This window comes from Sesamum indicum, linkage group LG3, assembly GCF_000512975.1.
Source record: "Sesamum indicum cultivar Zhongzhi No. 13 linkage group LG3, S_indicum_v1.0, whole genome shotgun sequence".
NCBI lineage: Eukaryota > Viridiplantae > Streptophyta > Magnoliopsida > Lamiales > Pedaliaceae > Sesamum > Sesamum indicum.
In genome coordinates, this window is record NC_026147.1 from 10,970,922 (window position 1) to 10,983,532 (window position 12,611).

The 12,611-nt window shown below is 32.9% G+C and overlaps 3 protein-coding genes across 3 annotated transcripts in view; 1 reads left to right on the forward strand and 2 right to left on the reverse strand.

Moving 5' to 3' along the window:
• LOC105158114 (protein O-linked-mannose beta-1,4-N-acetylglucosaminyltransferase 2-like) overlaps positions 1-839 on the reverse strand; it is a 1,739-nt gene extending 900 nt beyond the window's left edge. Inside the window, 3 exon segments of the mRNA XM_011074751.2 lie at positions 1-2; positions 5-220; positions 713-839. The exon segment at positions 1-2 is cut by the window's left edge and continues 900 nt beyond it. Of these exon segments, the coding sequence (XP_011073053.2) occupies positions 1-2; positions 5-220; positions 713-839 (345 nt within the window).
• Positions 5,974-7,445, forward strand: LOC105158018 (EGF domain-specific O-linked N-acetylglucosamine transferase-like). The gene has a single exon (XM_011074614.2). It carries the CDS (start codon positions 6,311-6,313, stop codon positions 7,250-7,252), a length of 942 nt encoding a protein of 313 aa, XP_011072916.1. The 5' UTR covers positions 5,974-6,310; the 3' UTR covers positions 7,253-7,445.
• The window catches only part of LOC105158019 (uncharacterized protein slr0889), a 7,534-nt gene continuing 5,861 nt past the window's right edge, over positions 10,939-12,611 (reverse strand). Inside the window, exons 10-12 of the mRNA XM_011074616.2 lie at positions 12,203-12,356; positions 11,680-11,824; positions 10,939-11,241 (exon numbers count right to left, since the gene is read on the reverse strand). Coding sequence (XP_011072918.1) covers positions 11,183-11,241; positions 11,680-11,824; positions 12,203-12,356 — 358 coding nt within the window. The 3' untranslated portion in view covers positions 10,939-11,182. The remainder of the gene's footprint in view (positions 11,242-11,679; positions 11,825-12,202; positions 12,357-12,611) is intronic.

Below are 12,611 nucleotides of genomic sequence, written 5' to 3' on the forward strand. Positions count from 1 at the left end.
ACGTTGTTGATTTTCCATGTCCTCACATACTCCATGCCGTAGTTATCTCCTTTCCGGGCATAGGGTTTTGTAGTCCAGGAATTCAGTTCGCCTTCCGGCCGTGATGCAATGAAAATTGTGGAAGAGTTTCCGTGGATTCTTATGTCCCCGCTAATCTCAAATACGTCTGATTTTGAATTGCTTAAATTATAAATTGACTTTGCAATTTCAATATTCGAATCTGCCCAAAAGAGTTTATGGTCATTATGCTTATGGGGTTAAAGGGTTAATTTTATTGCAAAATTTGACATTAGAAGGATCAAAATCGTGAAATGTCCAAAATTATAGAATCTTTTTGCAACTTTAGAGATATAAAACATAAAAACGTTAAAATGTCCAAATTACATGATCAAAAATATATTTAAGTCTCGCTGAAATAATTATATAATTCATTTGAATTCTGTCTTGATTGACTTAATCGAGACAAATTATGTATTATAACATGTGAAAAAACTGCTAATAAACATGTCCTTGATTAGACAGTAAGTACTAATGGTCTGCATTGGCCAGGAAATGTTGTCGATGCAACTCATACTAAAAAACCCATATTTAATTTAAGGATTAAACTAAACAACCATTTGTGACATGCCAATTACATCACAAAATTTTCAAGAAACGACGTTAAAAATGAAGGAAAAAGAAAAAAAAATCCGTATAAGAAGGATGAACTTACAGAAGGGTTGGTCGGAAATCGTGCGAAAGCTGAATCCCATGAGACAGAAAATAACCAATGCACCACATCCCACCTTCCTCAACTCCTTCTTCCGAAAGCTTCTGGAGAATATTGACTCATATACCATATTTTACCTCTCTGCTTCCTAATCAAAACGAATGTGAAAATCACAGGAGAGAACTGAAATAGGTGCAGTCTGCCAATTCTATTTTAGGAAAACATGAATCCTATACACTATGAACTTTCACTTATGAATTGGTTATTTATGTGCAGTGTTTTGCCTTTTGGGCCTTTAAGAAAAAGTAAGTTGCAATTTGGTCCATTAGTTTTGTAAATTTTGTAATTCTTTTTTATTTGAAGCGATGAACTGTTATTAGTTGCAATAACTCAATTATCAGATAAATGGAATATAAATAACATCCACTATGCAGTAGAATAATATCCCACGCATACAGTGGAGTTTGAACCCATAAACTCTAAAGTCATGGGCCTCAACTTCGCCAACTGACTTAAACCTTATTGGCCTGTAAATTTCACAATTTGAGGACACATTTTGTTGGAAAATTTTGAAATTTGCCAAAAATTAGCATGTGTAAGACATGTGACGGCTATCGTTTTTCAGCCAAATTTTAAATTTTTGACAAAGTGTTTCATCAAATCATGAAATTTACAAACTAATGGATCATATTTCTTGATCATTTTGTTTTCATAAATCCTAATTAATGTGCATCATTGAATATTTCAGGGTAATAAGCCATGATCATATAGAGGTCTGAGCGTTACATGACATTTTTGGAATGAGAAGCCATTCTGGTTTAATACCTTCTGATTTTCACAATATTCACATGGAAAGTACATAAATACTTTTAAATTGTTGTTAAGATCACAATACTCATAATCGAAAATTAACTTCTCTAGTATGTTAATTTTTTGTAATTATGTAAAATGGACCAAGATCAAGTTAATGATGATAAAATAAAGAGGTAATTACACTTAGTTCCCCTTTAAACATACGAAATTACACTTTTATCTAAAAAAAGGTTCACAATTATACTTACACCTCCTCTAAAAATTCACTGTTTACACCTAACCGTCCTTCGTTAGAATTTGGATGAAAAATATTAACGTTAACAAAAAAAAATTATATGAATTTATAATTTTACCCCTTATTTAATATTCTCCTGTAGTTATTTTGTACTTATAAGAGAAAAAAAAATAATTATGTTAATATCACGCCAATATATATCTATATATTACATTTATTCCTTACAGGTACAAAAAAAATATTAAATGAAGAGCAAAATTAAAAATTTATATAATTTTTCTTTTGTGACAGTAGTATTTTTCGTCCAAACTTCTTTAGAGGAATTGTAATTTCGCTTTTTAAAAAAGGATTTAAGTATAATTGACTATAAAATAAATTTGTAAAAATAATTTACCACAAGCACTTCAACACTAAATTAAAGAAGAAAAGATCATCGACAAAATTAAAAAAAATAAATACGTCACAGTTTTAATATTATCACTAATTAGTTATAAGATAAAATTACGAAAATTAATTTAAAAAAAAAATCCAAATTGTCGCCCTCATTGCAATTTTTTCCAATATTGTTAACCTTTTATGCTTAAATGGATTGATTACCATTCCAGCCATTTTCCTCCTAAGTTCATAATTATTTTAGTTTCTACAACTTTGATAGCAATCAAGCAAAGTTGAGACACGTGAAACACGCTTACGCCAAAAAGGTGTTAGCGACTTCCTTTAAAGACAAAGGATCATGCATATTTGCTAACAATCTTACTCCATAGGCAAGCAAAATATTTTGAAGTTATACCAAATTATTGAATTTGCGCTTTTGCTAAACTTTCAAGCTTCCAATCTTACCTCCTGATATGAATGTCACGTTCCAAAAAGTGCCACTTTCTTATGGTTGGTGATGTTATATATATTTATAGTTGTCAATCAATATTTTTGAAACACGCTTATGATCATTGATGAGACAAGTGAAAAGTGAGCATATATACAGGTAAATGTGGGATGATAAGTTGGTTTGTGGATTAGTTTGCAATCAACATATTTCAAGTTTTTTGATATTTTTCTAAAGAAATTCTTGTATTATGTTGAGGTAAATCCTTGCTTAGAGCCCTTTTTTATTTTATTTTTTTCTTAATAATATCTGTATATTTTAGTTTACGGTAAATTACATAGACACTTTAATGTATGTATACGATTGTGGGACACTTTAAAAAAGCTTAAATATATTTTGACCCTGTAATTTTGGCACATTAGCATTTTTATCCTTTATTTTTTTAGAATTACAAAAGAATCCTGCAACTTTTTAACATTTTGCAATTTTAGATCTTCTGATGCGGGATTCTGCAAAATTTGCTTTAATAAATCATGTGTGTCTCACGTTGTATGTTTAAATGGGGGCTTTTGTTCTGATTTATTCACTTTTACCAACGTGGACGGAAAATAGAAAAATAAGTGGCAAATGATTTATCCAGACAATTTTTGGAAAATCCAGCATGCGAAGAACCAATATTGCAAAATATCAAAAAGTCACAAGACTCTTTTACAACCCCTATAAAGATAAAGGATAAAAATATCAAAATCGCGAGAGACACATAATTTATTCTGACAACTTTTTCAAAGTTGAGTACTGAAAATTTATAGATTTTTTTTGCAACCCTAAAATGCCAAAATTACAAGATCAAAATTATATCTAAGCCCTTAATTTGAAAATGAATAAATCTAAAAAGATGCTTGTAAAAATAATATCAATTAATAAGTACTATAACAATTTTATTTCAATAATATGTAATTTATTATATTATTTAATATATTCAAATTGAAAGCTGATTGAATTTTTAATGTATGTATGTGTGTAGTAGGCAGAGCAATGAGTGTTAGAAGTCTAAGTCAGCAGGAGTTAAAAAAGTTGGCATGTGGAGCATTTGCTGCTTGCTTCATCATGGCTGTTACCCTTGCCACTATTTTCAACCCATATCTTGCTCCACTACCACTTTGTAAGCTTATTTCAGCCTTTATCACTTTCTTGCTCATTTTTTTTTTTAGAATAAATTATATAGATATTTATTAAAATTAAATTTAAATATATAAATATACTTTCGTTCTTTGCAAAATTATAAATATAGTTCTGAAGTTGAAATGTCATTTACATTATCATCCCTTGGAGGCGAAGACTTACAAGTACAAACATTTGAGGTAAATCACATAGACACTCTTTTAGGGGTGTAATTGTAATTTTATAAAATATAGGGTATTTTTTAGTATCACGTTAATTTGTAATAATATAAAAAAGGAAACATATATATTTTCCATGCATATATGGTGGTTTCTGACACTACTATATCAATTTTTTTATTGTGTGATAATGTTGTAATTGACATTTGATATATATTGATTTGGAACAACAATTTAATCTAACAAGTCGGATGCTAATTAAAAAAGTTCGTCCATGGTTAGATTGTAAAGGAAGAAACGTATGATGGTATCCTACACTGAAAACTGAAGGGATGGAGACGAGCTTCGTAAGAATATAATGAGATGGGGTGGTAAGAGTTACGTGTAGCCGTCGTCTACCAGTCCGCAGTAGCGGCCGTTAGGATGAATGTTTTAGTATCTATCTTTTTGCATAAAGTTTAAATTAATTTGGAATTTAAACTTGACAGGTTTAGGCTTATGACTCTACAAATAGAGCTGCCTGGAAACGAAAAAAAAACACATAATATGACTTACATACTTATAACATCTGATTTTCATTTCTGAAAATCTACTCCCTCTCCCATTGTTTTTCTCAAATCTGATTGGTGATTGAGTATTGATCGAGGTGAATTCTGACATAATGTAAAGTCGGAGTTTTAGACAGTCTAACCTAGCTAAATTACTTTTACAATTTATGTAAAATAACATCTCTAAACTATTTTTTAATTTTTTTCAGATATGGTTGTTTGAAAATTATTACGGAAATATTACTATAATATTATGAAACTAAAATTTTGGTTTATCAAATTATTATTCGTGTGATTTCAAAACATTATATTATTCATTGTTTTCAATGGATAATATCTTTAAGTTGATTTTTTTTTCTTTTTTAAAAAAAATGTGTTGTATTAATATATATATTTTTTAATTTATAATATATTTATAAAAAATAATTTATTATGTACACATTGGAAAGGTACCACAATGACTAGTCATAAATATATAACATTTTCTATATAATTTGAAAAGTCTACTACTTCATTAGGTATCATTTTCATGGGCTATTAGTGGATGAGTTAATATTGTCTTTATAGGCATAATTTTTAATGTTGATATATCTTTTTTTTTTTTTTTGGAGTGGAATAAAAATAACTTTTGTACTTATTTTTATAGGATAAATTATATTGACATTCTTTATAATTAAGTCAAATTACATAAATACTCCCTGTTTTCTGTAAAATTACAGTTACATCTTCTAAAGAATTTAGTGTAATATTTTTTATAGGGTATTTGTGTAAACTTTGCTTATAAATAGAGGGTGTAATTATAATTATAACTATATAATCTCATAGATGTAATTATAATTTTTTAAAAAATAAAAAATATTTGTGTAATTTAACCTAATTTACTTCATGGGCCTTCCATGTAATTCCCTATTTTACAGTACACTGGCAACCGTCCATGGCTTGGGGTATAAAAATGCTGATGAGCACCAAAGAAATGAGTGAATCACGACAACCATGTAAGATCTCAAGTCACACGTTGATATTATATATTCATTTTACGCAGTCATTTTATAATTTAATTATAGTTTTTAATATTAATCTTAAATTTCTTCTAAAAATATAAAATTATATATTTTTTTAAAAAAAATAAAATTACACGTACATCATTTTTTATAATTTTTTATTTACAATTCTACCTCTTCCGTTATAGGGTTTAGAAAGGAAAATAATGGCCTTTAAAAAAACACACACTCTCACACACAAAATTATAATTTTACGCCGCATTCAACATTCAATATAAGTTATTGATAATCTGACTTGTTTTTTTCACTTATCAGCGGCTACTTTTAGTAAATAACAATAATTCAAACTAATATTTTATTGCAATTATATTTAATCCTTTACAAAGACAAAAATATTATTAAAGTATCTATGTCAATAAATTATTTTTCATAATTCTAAACAAGTGATAAATTTAAAAGTTTATGTTAATGTCAATAATTCTCGAAAGTGTAAAGGGATAATGTATGATTTCACATATTTAAAAAAGATGACTTAAATTTAACATGTCTCAAACCACAGATTGATGAAATTAATAATGTCTCTAGTTGTTATATCATCATGAGATGGGCTCGCTTCCAACCTGTATATAAATAAAACTTTCTTCTGTTTTCGGACTCCCATTCAGACACTGTGAAGCCAATTATTTACAACCTCAGCAGTTCATGGTCAGATGTATATGAAATAAATGGCGATGTAAGAATCCATGGTATCTCGTCCACCATTTTCATTGCTTCAAGCCAAGAAGAGAACTCCAGTTCTTGGACTGCAAAGCCTTATGCAAGAAAAGGGGATTCACTGGCTATGGAAAGGATCAAGGAGTTAAAAATCAAATATCAAGCAATTGACACAATCCCTCCTTGTGACCAAAATTTCACAATTCCGGCGATCGTTTTCTCCACCGGAGGATACGTCGGAAACCACTACCATGCGTTCACCGACGTGCTCAGTAGGCTTTTCTCGACGTCTCAACGATTCAACCAAACAGTTGTCTTTGTTATAACGGACAAGTCTTCCGACTGGACTTCAAAGTATAAACGTATACTCGATAAACTGTCCAAATACGATGTTTATGACATCGACAAGGAAAGCAAAGTGCTGTGCTTTTCAAGAGTGATTGTAGGCCTCAAAGCCCACAAGAACGTTATCGCTGATCCGTGGGATTTAGGACATCATTCAATCAGGAATTTCTCAGAGTACCTGAGAAGTGTGTATTCATTGGGGAGACAGTCCGTGAATCGTTGTCGGACGTGCAAAATTGGACGGCCTCGAATGCTCATCATTTGCAGAAGAAAGTCTCGTCGTTTGTTGAACAAACACGCGATCGCTAGCTTCGCAAGAACATTGGGATTTGAGGTTGTATTGAAACAAATGGTGTGGAATGTGTCGTTAGTTGCACAGCTCGTGAACTCTTTCGACGTGATGGTCGGAGTGCACGGTGCCGGTCTTACCAATATGGTTTTCCTTCCTGAGAATGCAGTTGTTGTCCAAATCGTACCACTGGGGTTGGATTACATTGCAAGAACTTGCTTCCAAATGTCTGCAGAGAGCATGAAGTTGAGGTATTTAGACTACAAGGTAACCCTAAATGAAAGCTCTTTGTTTGGAAACTATTCACTTGACAAAACAGCCAAGAAAGGATTTGAAGAATTTCGTTCTGTGTATCTGGATCATCAAGATATAAATATTGATTTAGGTAGGTTTAAGAGAACTCTTTTGAGAGCATTAGAGCTTGTTCCTACTTAGGGTTTGTGTTCTGCAGTTACATGTCCATTTGCTTGTTCAAAATTTTGGTATAGAAAAATCATAGTTTAAGTTTCTTTTCAACCCATTTTTGGTAAGTTTTTACCTCTTAACTACTTTGAAAATGTAAGTACAGTGAACTCAGTTTTCCAAATTCAAAATTCCTTAAAAAAGTTGATCATTCTCTATATTACAAATGATTACCGACTCCATTATTAATTACATTTGTCATAATTTTAACTATGAATAAATTACTTGTAATGATTTTTTATTATAGCTAATGTTTTAGCTTTATTTACAAAAATCACGCCTAATAATAGTGACCCAGCCCATGGTTAAATACTTCATAAGATTGCAATTAAGGATGGCAATTTAACCCGAACCCTCAAGAACCCGCCCCATTAATCTTAAAAATGGGATTTGGGGCAGGTCTTGGGCCTTAATTTTAAAGACATGTCTGGGTTCGAGGCGGGTCCCAGGTCCATGGAGACCCAACCAAATACATAATTAGTTTTTTTTTATTTTATAGATAAATATGTATTTACTTAAATTTGAATTATCCCTATCCTTCCCAGCCGCCCCAAACACTCTCTCCATCACTCTCATTCTCTCTCTCAAATCTCCATCTCTTTTCTCTCTCTCCCTCTTCATTTTGTTCTTTCTTGCCCGAATCTACTTTCTTCCCTCCATCTTTCTTCCTTTTTGCCTCAATCTCTCGCCATCTCTCTCACTGTATAGGCACAACTCTTTTGTCTTGCCATCCGGTTTCACCGTCAATTCACGCACTCCTTGCGTCATCTTCTCCTTGCGCTCACCTTGCCTCGTCGCCTCCTCACCCTTCGTTGTGGCTTCTCCTCTTTTTCTAATCCATTTAAAAAGATCTGGGTCTGCCGAAGCTAACCCACCTCGACGGGTTTTCTAGTGGGGCGGGGCAGGTTCTGAGTCTACCCAAACCTACCCCTCCCATTGCCATCCCTATCTACAATCCCATAGCAAGTTTGATTGTCATATTTGAATAGAGCTCCGCCAATATTCATTTTGACTACAAGATAGCACGCTTTCAAAGACGGATACTATTTCTTTACTTTTAAGAGCACTTACTACAGGTTCTAAATTAACATTATCCCTACCATATTTTATTACAGCTTTAATATCACAGTAGGCTTCAGGTATAGCATTTAACAAAATAATAGAAGCGTATTCATCAATGTTTTTATCACCATTGAGTTTTATATCTTAAATTAATTTAGTGAAATCATCTAGATTTTCATCAATATTTTTAGATAAATCAAGTTTATATCTGAAAAAAATTTCTAATGAATTGGGCAAGGATGTTTTAGTTTACAATTCTTCTAGTTTTTCCCAAAGTTCTTTTGCATAATTTTGTTTACCCATTTTTCTTAAAACAGTATCACACAAGTTCAAAATAATAGAAGAATATGCATACTCATCATTTTTCAGTTTCTTTTGATCAGAAATATTTTCTGTATATTTGCCGTCTATAGCCTGACTTTTTGTTGAATAAGAATGTCTTTCATTTTTTGTTGCAAAATATTAAAATCAAATTTTTCCATCAAAAGGTTGAAGATTATACCCAGTCATTATAATAAAGATGTATGCAGCAGAAAATCAATGACATTCAGAGAAAAACAACAGTTATCGAAGTTGTAATGACAGAATGTTCAAAAATAACAACAGTTAAGAGTATCACAATCTCACAGTAATGAAATTGAGGCTTCCCAGCCTAAATCTCAAACAGATATCCGACGACCTCAAGGGTCCGGCCAGGTGAGGGATTATGGGGGAGAAAACGCCGCGATTTTTTAAAAAAAATATTAACAGTGGAATAACAATTTTAACAGAATAATATCATCAATGCTAGCAAAATTAACTCAACAGATATAGAGGCAATATTTGTCAAGAAAAATAGCTTGAGGTAGAAAGTTAGTGCGAAGCAGAATAGCAGCAAAGAGCAGTAATAATAGCACATAGCAGAATAATACATGAAGCAGAATGGGAGAGATGTTACCATAGGTTCTTCGAGGCAGAGCCCAAGGCTCTGATACCACTGTAAGGTGGAAATACCTCAAGGGGTTTCTCCAGGAAAAACCTTAACAACTATTACGACAACTGAGGATACACAACCCTTTTAATTACAGATCTAGATATGCAAAATAATTACAGATTATAAATAATATAATCACAAAATAGAAAATTTTGCACAAGGCTCAGAGAGCCAAATCCAATAAAGAGATAAACAATCACACAGCACCGCACCCAAAAATCCCACGGTTGCTTCATAAAGACAGCCAACCACCACAAGATTCAATCACTAAGACCCACCACTATCACGAGTTCACTATAAGAACTTTACAGTAAGAATATAGAAGAAGAAGGGAGAAGAAGACCATCAGCCGTTATTTGTGGCCAAAGGCCAAGACCGCCATATATAGGGCCTCAACATTAAAGAAGCAAAGAAGAAGAAGAGGTAGATGGATGGTTTCAAGGCCATCGGAAAAATAAACGAGAGAGAAAATTAGGTGACAGAGATAAGAGAGAAGAGAGAGCGCAGGCAGGAGAATAGAGTGAATTAGAGTTAGGGTTATTAGATATAGGTTAGAACTTAGGCCGAGTAGTGGGTCGGGTAATAGGCCAACAAGTGGGCTGGGTTGAGAGCCATCCAGTAGGGAAATGGGTGCGGGCCTTTTATTGGACTTGAGCCTACCAAAATGGGTCACGGGCCAACAATATTTACAATAGTATGTCAGGATAGTGATCGAGAAGATAATGGTTGCCTTCACTCGTTGAAGAATCTCATGGGAATAAGTCATCAATGGATGCTTATATTACAAGAGCTGAAAAAAGACTATTAATACAAGCTGTGCAGATTGAGAATGAGGCGCGTGAATTGTATGTAGAGTATGATAATTATTTGATTGGTTTTAGTGTTGGTTTAAAGTAATGATGGTGTTTAATGTTTATAAGGATGAGCTATGGAGAGTTGCAAAATTTGGGAAGGAACACAACCATGAATTTGTTCCATCAAGCAGTAGTAAGCATTTTTTAAGGTCTGCAAAAGGTTGGATTACATTCAATTGATTACTTTAACTATGTGTTGTAAGAATTAATGGCGTTCAAAATGTCGGGTTCTCAACCGCATTGATTGAACCTGGTGATGCTAAATATATGGTTAGGCATTTCAATTAATAAAGCAACACGGACCCGTCTTTTACTTTGACATTCAATTCAATCAAGAGATCAAGATGGCCAACAGGTAATCAATTAAGACTTGATCATGATTGTTTTGAGGACTTGGTGATTTTTTATACAACTTACAGGACAAATTGATAACTTGGTTTATTAGTGTTAATTATCATTAACAAAACATAATGTTTGGATATGCTTTGTTACCGAATAAATGAAGTCGATGTAGATTTTTTTTCTAGTCAAGGTAGCCCAACAGTTGTTGTCCAAGCTAGTAAGATTACACGAATACCATGTACACAGAGTTCGAGAAAGATTAGCTAATTGGACTTAATGTCCACGTGCTTTGCGCGTGTTTTTTACCATTAAATTCCTAAAGGGAGTTGGAAAAAGGACATAAAGTCACAACTTTTTTGAAACATGGGACTAATTTTAAGATTCCCGTAAATAGTGAGACCAAAACCATAGACAATCTACCCTGATTCTTGACAAAGTGCAACAAAATTGGGAATTTCTGTAGATAAAGAGAAATATCAGAGAATTGTATCTCAGTTTCTGGTGACCTTTAGCAGTCTCAATCACCTACACCAACTCAAATTAACATGCAATGTCCATGCGCTTTTAGAGAGTATTTGCATGGCCACTAAAAAATGATTGGTAAGCAATAAATAAACTTAAACTCGGAGAAAGTATGTTAAAAGGATGGATCCGAGGGCCACACATCACTGGCTACCTCCCAAATAGTCGTTGGAAAATACCACGTCGACGTGCTCGTTTGAGATCCTTATCTGACACAAAATATGAGAAACAATAATCGGCTCAAAACCATACTTTAAGTTGATAACTAAAAGTGTTTTTGTACGATTGGTTTAAATCAACAAGAATGGCAAGATGACGCAAATTAGGACATGGGTGCATGAAGGTAACTAATTGTTGAGTAGGGAACTTCTGCTTTTTTTGCGCAAAATTGTAGATAACATTGCAGTTTTAGTTGTAGTATGAGTTGGGAGCGTTTGAAAAAAAAAAGTGAAAAGCAGATAAAAACGAAAGCTTACTACTACAATTTTACCAATATGCTGCAAATGTTGGTAGGGGACAAGCTTATAACTTTTGGCCTAAATGAGCTTAAATTAAGCGGTTCAAAAATATAAATTGTGAATAAACATGCTCTTATAAGTGCTTAATCTAAATACTGCAAACACCATATAAGTATATTATAATGTCACCTTTTAGCCTCCCTGCAAGATAAAGAGCTTCTTCAGCAATGGGTCTCCACTGCTCAGCACATGAATAGTTGATTCCTAGCCCGACACTAAGTCCTCTCAGTAAATGCACGGTGCGGAGAACAGAGAACAGTTCTTCTGGGAAAGCCTAACATCAGGACAGCGTAGTAAAGTAACACAAAATTCAGTCAATACTCAAGCACTGATTTCTCACAACAATTCAACTATTGATTGACAGCTGCCACACACTTATCACAACATCTTGATATTCTCTTTACCAGTTACAGATCCTCATGATTGAGCATACACTGTAGGTAGTTTATATATATAGAATTAAATAAGGGACACAAAAGGTACATGTAGTAGACTAAGAGTATGCATATATAAAAATTTGCAAAAGATTCCATTCCATTTAAGTGATGCAAGAATCATAAGAAATCAGTCCTCCAAATCTTTCCACTTACAACCAGAATGGCAGAAGGCGAGAGGACATTGGGCGTGAAAACTAGTTAAGCGATGAATATACCTGCACAGCAATTTTTTTGATTGAAGATTCTTCTGAAAAGGGTTGCAGCATTGTTACACCAGGTGGTAGCTTTGTATCAAACATCGTCTGTGCCAATCTAAGCATCTCCTTCTGCTCGTCCTCGCATTTGCTTAAGGTGTCTATACCTAGTTCCCTAATTTTTCGGGAAAGGCATGTTAAATACCCAAATAAAAGTATGAAATATTGATTGATAGTCAAGCAATCAATTTGGTAATCGACTTTCTCGATCCGGTTATTTTTGTTATATTTTCTTCAATTAGTGCATTGATTCCCTCTCTCTCATCTGCAAATGCATCATGAACATTGTGAAGTCTTGTGTCAATTGAACATATTACATGAGCATTTGTAGAGCAACTATACTTTAGGATATGCGTTTACATGATACATA

Bases quoted from the DNA above. Each gene is read 5' to 3' on its own strand.
- LOC105158018 (XM_011074614.2), top strand. From the start codon at position 6,311: ATGGAAAGGATCAAGGAGTTAAAAATCAAATATCAAGCAATTGACACA.